This window comes from Pholis gunnellus (assembly GCF_910591455.1).
Source record: "Pholis gunnellus genome assembly, chromosome: 6".
Lineage (NCBI taxonomy): Eukaryota > Metazoa > Chordata > Actinopteri > Perciformes > Pholidae > Pholis > Pholis gunnellus.
In genome coordinates, this window is record NC_136532.1 from 6,793,530 (window position 1) to 6,806,043 (window position 12,514).

General features: G+C 44.6%; 1 protein-coding gene across 1 annotated transcript in view; it reads left to right on the forward strand.

Moving 5' to 3' along the window:
* Window positions 1-2,010, forward strand: part of commd10 (COMM domain containing 10) — a 60,322-nt gene extending 58,312 nt beyond the window's left edge. The window contains exons 6-7 of the mRNA XM_079160982.1: window positions 346-405; window positions 677-2,010. Of these exons, the coding sequence (XP_079017108.1) occupies window positions 346-405; window positions 677-715 (99 nt within the window). The 3' untranslated portion in view covers window positions 716-2,010. The remainder of the gene's footprint in view (window positions 1-345; window positions 406-676) is intronic.
* Window positions 2,011-12,514: the final 10,504 nt, after the last annotated feature.

Consider the following 12,514-nt stretch of genomic DNA (forward strand, 5'->3'; position numbering starts at 1 on the left):
CTCTCTCTTCCTCTCCTCTCTCCTCCTCTCTCTCTCTCCCTCTCCCTCCCTCCTCCCTCTCTCTCTCTCCTCTCTCCCTCCTCTCTCTCCTCTCCCTCCTCCCTCTCTCTCTCTCTCTCTCCTCTCTCTGTCTCTCTGTCTCCCTCCCTCTCTGTCTCCCTCCCCCTCTCTCCGTCTCTCTCTCTCTCTCTCTCTCTCTCTCTCTCTCTCTCTCTCTCTCTCTCTCTCTCTCCCTCTCCCTCCCTCCCTCCCTCTCCCTCCCTCCCTCTTTCTCTCTCTCTCTCTCTCTCTCTCTCCCTCTCTCTCTCTCTCTCTCTCTCTCTCTCTCTCTCTCTCTCTCTCCAGGTTCAGGAAAATGTCTTTGTTGATTTTAACCACCGGGAGCTTCTTGACTTCTACAACAAGGTCTGTTATTTGTGTGCGTGTGTGTGTGTGTGTGTGTGTGTAAGTACATACATGTTTCAGCACCTTCCATAGCATCCTGATTGACATACATTGCCTGAAAAAATCCATCTGCCTGCACGTCTAATTCATACTTTGATACATTTTTGTGGCCCTTTTTCTTTTTTTTCTTTTCTTTCTGACTCTGTGCGTGTGTGCGCGTGCGTGTGCATGCATTTCTTTTGTGTACTTTTTTTCCAAACACTCACTCAACCTTTTCTCCTCTTTCTTCCAGCTTGAAATCGTGCAAGGCCAATTGGATACCCTGACTTGATGCCTGGTGCTCTTTGTACAACCCAACACACACCCCCACACACCCCCCACACACACACAGTTAGATTTTTCGCTGACAGCTATGCCAGCTGTTGGAGGCCTAGAAATTCCATTCTTGCTCTGATTTCTTTGAGAAAAATGTCAAACTTTGAAGGACAGATTTTCTTTCCCCTGTGAGCCCCTTTTAATGCAGGTCTGTGCTCAAGAGGCAAGTGTGATCAGTACTTTAGAATTTTTATATCTTCATTAAGGGGATGGTGGGAAAATCCCCTTTGTCAATAGCCATTGTACTGAAACGCATTTCTTTGTGACATTTTCTATACCCAGCAGTGAGGAACTTAATGTTTGATGAGAATTAGATACATTAAGATGTTAAAAATGTGCCAACAGTCAGTGATCTTAAGAATGTGTTCGTACCCTTAAAACAAGGAAGTTAAAGGAAATGAAATGTTATTTTGATTTGAAACAAATGGATTTAGTGACTTGCAGAAGGAGCTTGTGTCCATGCCGCTCTGATTAAATCTGAAGTGGAGGTGAAATCCATCCAAGCTGTTGTTATTTAGTGAAGGCTCATTATTTCTCATTAAGACCAACCTGGACTGCTGGTTCAACAGATGGGAGTTCTGGGAGGCACAGCGGACCTCCTGTGTGTGTGTGTGTCTGTGTGTGTGCATACATGTATGTCTGTGTGTAGATGGATGCATGAATATGTCCTTGTTCATGCATCTGTCCATACCTGTGTGTGTGTGTGTGTGTGTGTGTGTGTGTGTGTGTGTGCGCATATAATTCCTCTCTTCCTCTGAATCCAAACTCCCACGTGTTGTTCTCCCATGCAGGTTCAGTAAACCCAACAGCATCAGATCAAAATAAAGAATTTACTTTAGCTCAGAAAAACAATTATTCCTCTGTCTGCTTACTTTCTACTGTGTAGGTTTTACTTACTTACATGTTTTTGGTTCAATACTTCATCAATGTAAATAGTTTTCAGTTTCATTCAAAATGCTTCAGGGCCAATTCAAGGCAAGCTGGTTTCCAAGCACAAATACACCAACGTATTTAATATACACCTATAAAAAAAAACAATTACACAAAAATATGATTAAGATTAAAAGACACATGGGTTAATGGCGGTGGCCAATTCATCGCTGACCAGTAACAGTGTACTCAACTTTTACCTGCTTACTAATCTGTGTACACTTAATTCCAAACCGTTTGTCACATTATTTTTTCCCATTATAAACCAGGCAATAACATGTTCATTTATTAGCGTGCAATAAAAATTGTACCTTGATTGAATTGATGATTCTGTTGACCTCATTAGATCTCACGGATGCATTCATGACGACCATGAAATGAGCATCAGCGCCTCAAAGTCTGAAGCCACGCTCTTTCTGCAGAACGAAAAAAAAAAAGAGCCGCTTCGCTTTTGGAACGAGTTACATCAACAGGTGTTCGGTTTGTTGCAGTGTTGGCGGACGCAGGTGTTTTACCGGCTTGTCGTGGTGAAGATGAAGCCGAACCCTCAATTTACCCTGTTACCAATATACCTGTGCTCATTACGGCCACAGTTAGTGATTCAAAGAAAGAGGTCACGACACAAAGCAGGCTGAAAAGGAGATGTCTTCGCTGTCTGTCTGGTCAGGATGCTTCCTGTCTATTTCATTTTGGAGGTATTCTTGACACGTCCAGCAGCGGAACACACTGGGGAGATTCTAATGTCCCCCAGGACGAGCTTGAGGTCGTGGAGAAGGACATTTAGGCTGCTTCTCTTTGCAGTGGAGGACGGATGGATGGATAGATCAAAGGGAATATGAGATTATACAGATTTAGTCTCTGTATAATTGAGGCACTTCTTGAAAATGGTTCACAAACGTAATTTTCCTTTGAAAAACGTGTCCCTCATTCACCTGAGTCATTGCAGACAACTTTCCCATGCAGTTCTGCTGCTTTTAGTGTCCAACCTCAGCAGGTGGCAAGCTGTGTTAATGGGATAATTTGCACGTAGAGAGGATATAAAAACTCAAATACAGACTGAACCAAACAACAAAATTGCTCCCACTTCCACCTTGTCTTGTAAAATGGAACTTACTATGGGAACCCTAATTACAACTGCAACCCTCGGAGATATAAAAAATATCAAAAGAAATGAGCCGACCATCAGCACTTTCTTTTTTTGTTTTCTCCTACATTAAATCTTGGACAGTTTCAATGGAGATATGAGCACACATACAGTATGTAGGTAAACACAAATTTGGACACGATCTTTTTCACACACACATCCCTGTACTTAAATCTTTGTGAGGACACTCGTTGACATAATGCATTAAGTTGCCCTTTACCCTAACTTAATCTTCTTCTAACCTGTACCTCAAAACCAAGTCTGAATCCTCAAACAGGCCTTTGAAGAACGGAGAACCGGCCGAAATGTCCTCGCGTTACAAAAATGTCCTCACTCTGAAGGTAAGTGGTCCTCATAAAGATAGATATACAAGTGCACACACACACTATATCTGTAAAAACTGGGGAAAAATTACTCACTGAGTGACTTAAAAGTCCCCCAAAAAACCGTCTGAGCCCCATTCTGGACCATTTCTGCCCTGAGTACTTTTTCTTTCATACTCCAATTGACAATTTTTGCCACCATGCAAAAACACCTGCAGCCAGAGGGAGCGCCGTGTTCCACAGCGTGAAGAACAGATGGCAGGGCCGAGCAGAGATGGCCGCCTGGAAAAAAAAAATAAAAGAGAGAGACTCACACACTGAGACTCACACTGAGATCCGGCAGAACACAGCACACAGAGTCCCGACGAGAGCGATAGGGGGCGTGTGTGTCTGAGTGTGTGTGCGGTTGTGTCTCTGCGTGTGCTTGTCAAAGCTGTTTGCAAGCTCCGGTGTGTGTGTGTGTGTGTGAGATGAGACGAGTTATGTTGGGCCGGACACCACACAGACACATTCACAAACGCACTCGCTGTTTTTTGCAGAGCGGCCATTCGGTGGGGGGGGTTGCTGTGCTTTTCTAGCTTTAATAAGTGTCTGATGGACTTACCTCAGTGTGAGGCTGCGGTCCTACAGGGCCGACAGAGCTCGGCCACGGATGACAGCCACTGATAGCTGATGCACAAAAGCAAGCATCAGGCAAGAGCCCAGTGTTTTCTGCCCATAGTAATGGGGTTATAATTAAAAACATCGCTCTGGCCTTCCATATTCAGCAGGTGTTTTCCACCATTGAAAACAGAAAATCCAATTCAGTGAGAGGCATTGTTACATAGCTTTACCCTGTAAAGTGCTCGGCCACACCAGGAAATGTCAAATTCTAAGCTCAGGCAATGGCATAGTGACTTTGGGTGTTGTGCAGGGGCCACCACTGGATATAGGCAGTTTCGTTTGAGGCACTAATGAGAAATATACGGTGCTTCCTATTCAGCAGAACAGGGGTTACATAAAATTGGATGCTATCTCAATTTTGGACTCTGTGGTCCGCTCAGAGGGAAAGCAGTGTCACGTGGTCAACAGCGAAAATTAGCATGACACCCAAGTGTGAAAGCACCACTCAAATTTACTCGAGCTCCACGAGCAATTGAGGTAGTTCCACTGAAGTGAATTGATTTCCGAAAAATGATGAACAAGCGAGTAACAGTGCATGTTTGTTAAAATGCTCTTTCTGACCAACCAGCTTCCCTCCTTATCCTCCCAAGTTTATGACTGAAATACACTGCTCTGTTGTTTTCAAACCAAAAGGTAAGAGTGCTTTAAGGGAACACCGTGTAGCACTGCTGGGAATCTATTGGTAGAAAAGGAATATATTATTGATACGTTTCTTTTCTTAGTGTAGAGTCACCTGAAAATAAGGATTGTTGTGTTTTTGTTACCTTGGAATAAGCCGTTTGTATCTACTAAAGGAGCGGGTCCTCTCCAGCCACCATGTTTCTACGGTAGCCCAGAACGAACAAACCAAACCCTGGCTCTAGATAGGTACGTTTGCATTTTCACGTCCGCTACCGTAGTTCTTCTAAACACAAGGCGCACATTTTATCTTAGCCGTCAAAGCAACTTCGCTACATACGTCCAACATTGAATTAACCCTTCTAAGGCACGTTGCAGTGCATTCAGGCTGTTTCTGGTCCAAGCTGTCACATTCAGTTCAGTACAAAAACTAACCTTTACAAGCGCTGCTCATACGGTTAATAGCTCGGCGGCCTGTTATTTACCACTGACTTATCAGACCAAAATTGTTTCAGTGGCTTTAGTGGTCTTTTATTGAGTGTGGGCCGAGTTATCAGCGGTCCTCTCAGTCACCAGTGACAGAAGCTCCTCTGCTACGAGTAGAATACTTGTTGTTAAAAGACTCGTCAAACACTTCGACCTATTCTTATACTGTAAGTGAACTCATTGTACAAACAGCTTTCTTAACTGTGGATGTGGCCTCCAACGGTACCATTGACAAAACGTTTGCATTTGTGAGTGCGTTTATACAGTAAGTGCTTGTGTCGGTGTCAGTGTGTGGACTATCGACAACGTGCGTGTGTGTGTGTGTGTGTGTGTGTGTGTGTGTGTGTGTGTGTGTATTCAGTATTCTCCATCTGCCCAACTCGCTGCTTTCAAAAGACAAAAGAGACACCATCATGAGTGTCTTTTGTAAAAGATAAACAACAGCTATAAGAGTCACAACAATAGTGTTAAGCTGCACAGATAGCACACCGGCTTCTTTTATGAGGAACAACCCGTCACAATAGACTAGCAAGCTGAGAGCAGCTAATAAAACGTGAACAATGGCAGAGGGGTAGTCACAATAAATCTGTGTTGTGTCAAGAACAATCTGCTTTGCATGCCATTGCCTCTTTTGTGTGCCCTGTAATTAAAATATTTATCACTGTGCTCCCTCGCTGAAAGTGCTGCTATAATAGGACACTATGTGAATAGAAAATGGGACCGACCTGCGAAACCTTCGTCAGTATTTGCCACATTTCTAAAGTCGCGACTCTTTATACTGTGAATGACTGAGATGAAGGTAACACTTCAACAATTTCATGTTTCAGAGGTTTCCAGGAATGCAATTTCCCCAGTATTCCCAGATACTCTGATTGTTTGACAGCTGGGTTAATGTCCAAAAGGATGTATATATGTATGGTAGCCTGCGGGAAACTGTATAGAAATAATACTTTGCATCTTTCCGCACATGATGCCACTGAAGAGAAACCATAGAGGTGTCCAGTATGCTCGCCACTGTAATTCAAAAGATTGACACGTAAGCCGAGCTTGTCCTGTTATAAAGAATCTGTGCGCAATACTTTTTTAAATTGGATGACTAAATTATTGAAGCATCCGTTGGCAGCCAACCAGCTCTGCCCAAGGAGGTTTGGAAATAGGTTGGCACTGCAGTGATTGGAGTTAGAAATGGGAGTACCACTAACCTTGATATGCATTATTGATAAAGTGGATGAGGCCTCCGCTTTTGATCCCAAGCCTCTGTGGCCTCTTTGTGACATATCTGAGGCACTTTGTGGACGTAATCCAAGAGCCTGTCGTCATCTTTGCGAAACTGATCCCAGCCCAGCTGGCATGGATCAAGATGTGGTGGATCTTAATCAAATCTTAAAACTAACAGATTAACATGAAACTATGAGTGACAAACATGACATTTTCTCACAACGGACACAAGAAATGTGCGCTTTTACCAGCATTTCCTTCAGCACCAGATAGTCTTGCCATCATGGCGCCGTTGCTCTGCTTCGTCAAGATGTGACTTAAAATAAACACTCTTGTTGTTTTTTTAAGGTGCAGGTTGATAGATTTTCATGAAATACTTTCATATTTCTTTTGAACTTTGCACTTCAGTCACTTGTGCTGCTCTGTTTCCTCTGCAGTTGTTAACTCAGGCTTCTCGGTGACACTTCCTCTCCCTTTGATTCCTTGTGAAACACACTTCTTATCACACACGCCGTCTCCAGAGCATCAGCCATACAATTGGCACTGCATGCAGGAGCATGTTCACGCCCTTTCCTGTGTTGATAGTGGCTAAAATGGTCACGTATCATTCCTCTGGCTTTCACCTTTCTGCACCGTCATTTATTTCCGGGTGGAATAGCCGCATCAAATATTCGGTGCTGCTCTCCATTTGTTTTCCTGCCGAAATTTCAGCCCCATAACCAACCTGTGGCCGGTCCCCTCGCAGATTATCAGTCTTCCCTTTCTATTCTGAAATTGTATCCCTTTCAACTCTGTGTTCCTGCCTGTCTTTACACTCTGTTGTTATCCTTGTAGGCTTGCATCTTGCTGCGGGGCACAGACAGAAGAAGTTATGACCCCAGTGTCTTGTTTATATAAAGGTTGCTGACTTGAATGGAATTTCGTTTCATTTTCTTTCTTTCTTTTCTCATGAAATGAACAGGGACACCTCGCTTCGCTCTGAAACTTGTCTTTCTTTTCTCACAGGCTCATGATCCCTACCAACACTCTCCCACAACTTTTCAACTTCACTATCTTCTCTACCCAGCCTGGAGCCCCACGCGACCCGGCAGCCTCCGGTTCCTGTACAGATAAAGACACTTTACCCCGAGCCCTTAAAGCTTCTTTTCTCCTCTGTATCTTCAGGTCCAAAGTGTTCCTCCGGACAGCGGTTATTATAACTCGTATGAGGCTTCTGTCCTCTTCAGCCACACTGTCCACTCTTTATTACTGACCCTCAACTTTCTAAACTGCAGTCCTTCAAAAATCAGAGGAGACTCTCTCAACTCCTCTGACATAGAAAGTTATGTTTTTGTCTTTTTGGTTAGTTTGCTTTATCAACCCGAGATGGGACTACATGCCGGTGTCACAAACTGATTTACAAAACATGTCACCAGCATCAGTCGTCATCACAATAGGCACAAGCCTGCTTGTTATTTTCTCTGGCGTTGTGCTGCAGCACGTCTAAAATTAGCCCACGTCTTTGTTCTCTCTGCCCCAGGAGCTGCTTGTCCATCTACGGATCTGCTGCAGTCATGGTTTCTGAGTTTGAGCGTGATGCCGAAACGTGAATGAATGAATGTCAATAAAACTAATGCCAATAAATTGAAGTTACTAATGATGCAACAGTAATCCATGCAACATTTTGCAAGAGGTCAGTAGCTAAAGGGGTTGTTTTTCTCCATTGGAATACATGAAAGGACTATTAAGTAACTATTAATGACTATTCTTGTTAAGCCGAAAGTTATCTTGCCAGTTGCAACCGCCACTGACACGATTACGTAGCAGTTTAACTTGTTACATCTGCCATTTTGTCGGATCCGTGACCAAGCAAATATTGTCAGGCATCTTTTATCTACTCCACAAATGCTCTTGTTGTGTGTGCTTCTTTTATTATATCTGTTTTGTGATTGTTGATTTAGAATTTCTGTGATCAGAAAGTTAAGTGCTACCCAAGCTAGCCATAATGTGTGAGGCTAATGTGATGCCAAGACACCATTCTTTTGGGCTAACTGTTTTACAGTAGTTGACTGTATTAACTAGATTATTCACCGGAGGGGGACTTAGTGGAGCTTTTTCTCTAACGTGTACTCCCTTTCTTTGAATCCACTGTCCAATGCTTTTTTCACAGTTGTTTGCTGGAAAACTCTCAAAGCTCAACTCCTGTCTTTAACCTTTATTGGCAGTGTGTTTAGCTGGCTGCATCGCTGTGCACCTACACACATACTGAGGGCAGAATACCAGACTAAATGCTTCAAGAAGCTACTGTAGCTGATTCTTTTCTTTTTACTGGACTAACACACTCATGTAAAGCATGCAGAATGTATAGTTAATGGGGCTGCATTGCACTTTAAGACGGGAAAGTTTTCTAACGACAGTAAGAAGCATAGCACAGGCAGGCTGTGTCATTCAGAGGTCACACCACCGCTGCTGTCCCGCTGCTCCATTGTTCGAAGCAGCTACATCATTTTCTCTTTCACAGCTCTCCGGTCCTACTTTCATTTTTATTTAATTTTTTAAGTCTCTGCTCTTCCAAGCCCTTCCAGCCATGACCATGATGTCTTCCTAAAGCTCTCATCTCTCTCTGTCTCTCTTTGTTGCTGCGTCCATGCCCTGCCTAGCTGGCTGCACAGTTGGCATAACGAATAGGCACACTCGATTCAGCTATAGCGCCTCTCTGCTGGTCCACTGCCCTAGGTGGCAGCGCTGGGCACCCAGCCTAGTCTGGCTCAGTCTGGTCTGGCTTCCACTGTAGAGCCAATCGGGACCCGCCTCACTGCGGGCCCTACTCATGATTCACGTCGCTTGCTTTCCCCTCGTTCCCCAACATTATCTCTTTGAGTCATCTTTTTATCCTGCTGCCAGCCGAGATGCTCGGCCAGATGGGCAGATTTTCCAATAAACAAGTTGTGGTTTTGATCTCGCGTTATGATATTATTGAGTCGACCTTGGCGCAGTTAAAGTGCACCTGGCCCAAGTAAACTAAATTTGCTACTCGGTCTTCCTTTTTTTTTCTTCTGTGATTTATTATATATACTGTTGGAGCAGGTCTGGCCGACATGCTGTGATCTGCATCGGTCACTGATGGTGATATGGAAGCCTTGAAGCTGTATGTCCCCTTCATTTTGGTGGAGATCTATCTTTAGTTTCAGCTTCCGTGCATGCAGGTTATGTAGTCGTTTCTGTGCTGCATTTCCCCCATTTTCCTTGTGCTAAATGACCCTTTTTCTACAGTCCATCATATCACACAACCACCAGTGGATGATCCATGTAGAGGACAGGAAAACAAAGACAATGCTTTCTTCTTGTATTATAAGATAGGGTCGGTTAGCCCCAGTAACGTAGGACATCAAAGTAAGACAAAACATAATATCAAACATTCTTTATTTCTAACATAACACTCTTCAGATGTCTATCATAGAAATACATATAAAGTTACTTAGACAGGCAACAAAAAGGTTCAATTTATGATCCATTGTTAGAGTTTTCAAACATTATGTTTTGCTTTTACATGAGAAAAAGATTTTGGGATGATGACAAGACGAGTTTGGCAAAATCAAGTTAGCAGTTAGCTAAAAATACGTGTGGTTACTTCCGTTATTGGATTAGACTCGTAGTCGTATACACTCTGTTAATACAGCCCCATAGTTATGGTTGCAAAAGCTACGATTGGACAATCCCTGTTTGGTGGGAAGGGTTTAGAGACGGGTCACTTGATGATCACTTTCATATTTCTAAAACGCTCTTGGACAAAAACTCATGCCTTTTATCTCGCGCCACCACCTCTGTCTGAACGTCTGGTCCGCTCTGGTCCCAGACAAAGAGGGTCACGATCTGAGCAGCCAGTGTCTGCTGAAGACGTCTCTGGAGTCCGGCTGGCACCGCCAAGACACGACAGCACTGTCACCGCGCGCTAGCCTCCCCGGCTCCCCTGGTCATTCTCCCACGGCCTCTTACCCCCGCTCGCTCTGCCTCTTGCTCTCGCTCTCGTCCTCACAAGCCCCATCATGTCTGGCCTCCTCTGTCAATACGTGTGACATCACTCCTGCTGTTTGTTCTTTTCTGTCTTGTCCTCTCTTTCTCACTCTCTCTTGCCTCTCTTTGTTTTCCGGCGCGTAGCTGTGGCAGACTGTGTCGTGGCTCATTGTTTGCAGTTCTGATAAATTAGAATTTGCTGTGATTAGTATTCGCATGTGACATGGGCCTCATGACAGGGAACAGTCGAGACGGCCGTCGTCGCTCTTTAGGGTCGCGTTGTGTTGCAGGGGAACAAGCGGTGGCAGCAATGCGCTGCCATGTTTCTAATTGTTATTCCTTTACTCTGTCCCATTTCAGTTGTGTTGGCTCTGCTCTTTACTGCTGATGTGTGTACCTTCCCTGTAATTAAAGCTTGCACATTATTCTTTAACGTAAAACTTAATCACTGTTGTGCTCGGTGTCAGACGTGTGGCCTGGCCCGTCCCTGACTTTGTCTTGTTGTCGTCCTGTTTTTTTTTTTTTGCTGAAGTTGTTATTTTTGTTGCTGTTTTCATCCCTGCACCAAGTGGAGCATGTGCCCTGTGATGTCCTAGGCAAGGTGGTGCGGGGTGTGTGTCTGCAGGGCGTCTGCAGCAGCGGTGTGTTGCATAAACAGCCTCAACACAGATGGTGCAGCATGCCTCTACACATGGCAGGTTCGCAGCCCGGGGAGCTCACCATCCTCCTCCGTTCCCCCCCCCCCCCCCCCCCCCCCCCCCCCCTCTCTCTGTGTGTGTCTGTCAATGTCTGTCTCTCTCTTTCTGTCTTCCGCACCTGCTGCACCCGTCTCTATTAGGCTGACTTGCCCTCTGTCTCCGTCTCTGTATGTCTCCGTCTATGGCCGTGGTTACGCTTGTCTTTTCAATGCCACTATTGTGATCGGATGCGCCAGATCAGAATCTCAGCTCGGTCCGCTCTGGACTCTTCATCGGGATCTGATATATTTCTTGGTCAAAGGAGTTTGTATGCAATGGACAATGGACAAGATAGCAGGCAAACGGTCCGTGTGGAGAGCAGAAGGGGCTGAACGCATGGGGAGAAATGCAGTCTCTGTACCCGCCGACGCTCTCGTCTGACGATGATTTTGCTTTTTATTGGTTTTAAATGAGCTTGTAAGCCGGCTACTTGTGAAACAATCCGGTTGCACACGTCGTATCTCAACTCCAGTATTCCATCGGAAGTTGCTAATCGGACTGTACACAAACGAGCAGCACACGGAAAAAACTGTGGATAAACGCATTTAATTTGACATATTTTGATATTTCTGCATGCATATTTGTCCTCCAATGCAGTATTAGTAGACTTGTTTTATTGAAGAATAGCCGCTAACAAAGAAGTTGCTGGAAACTTACGTTTGATAAATTGTCCCGTTGACTCTCCCCACCTCACTGAGATCTGAACTCAAATCTTTGGCCACCACTTTACAACAACATGGTAACCACTTTAGCTACAGGTAAAAGCAATTGTAAGTGCACCCAAAGTGTTGGTACCGTAATAACCACTCATTGCATTGGAAAACTTTTTGCACTGGAAATTAGTTTTTTGCCTTTTGATGGAAACCGTTAGTGCAGCCTGAAATATATTCACTGCCATCGTTTATTCGTTGTTGGAAACGCAACATATTTGTACCGTACCAGCTGAAATACGGCTGAGTCCTGTAAAGAAATGGAGGGAAAAGACACGGCGGCATGAACATCTACAATATGTGCAGTCACCAGTTTTACACCTTGCAGGTCTGTGCAAAACACTCGCTGCCCTTATTGGCTTTTCTGCACTTCTTTTTGATTTGCTCTGCTTGTCGCCAGTGATTGAGAAATGAAAGGAGAAAAATGGGGGGGGGGGGGGGGGGGCTTGTTTAAGGGGGGGTGCTTCTTAATACTGTTTGGTTATCCTTTGCAGGTGTCTTTTTACTTCATTTTGCGTATTCAAATACTGCACATACGAGACGCAAACTGAAGAATCCTATTGACAGCAAAATAAATGTCTCTCCTATCGAGGTCGAGCTGTACTTTATGATATCAGATGTTCAAAGATCGCCAGGACAGCTCTCAATCTTCGGCCGAATTTTCCCAGATACGTCCAGAAAGTGGTGTTTTCATTTGTATCGATAGCACTTTAAAGCAATCAGACCAGTGCTGCTTTTTCCTCCCAGCGACGGAGGAGTGAAATGGGGGGGATGGAGTTAGAGGGTGGGAAGATATGAGAGGAAGAGGAGGAGGAGGAGGATGAAAAGAGGGAAAGTAGGACAGAGAGATGACTGACTGTTACAGCCCTCTGGGTAGTTTGTAGCCGGAGCTGGTCTTGTGTCGGACCTGATGGGGGAGTTCTGCTCCCCAGT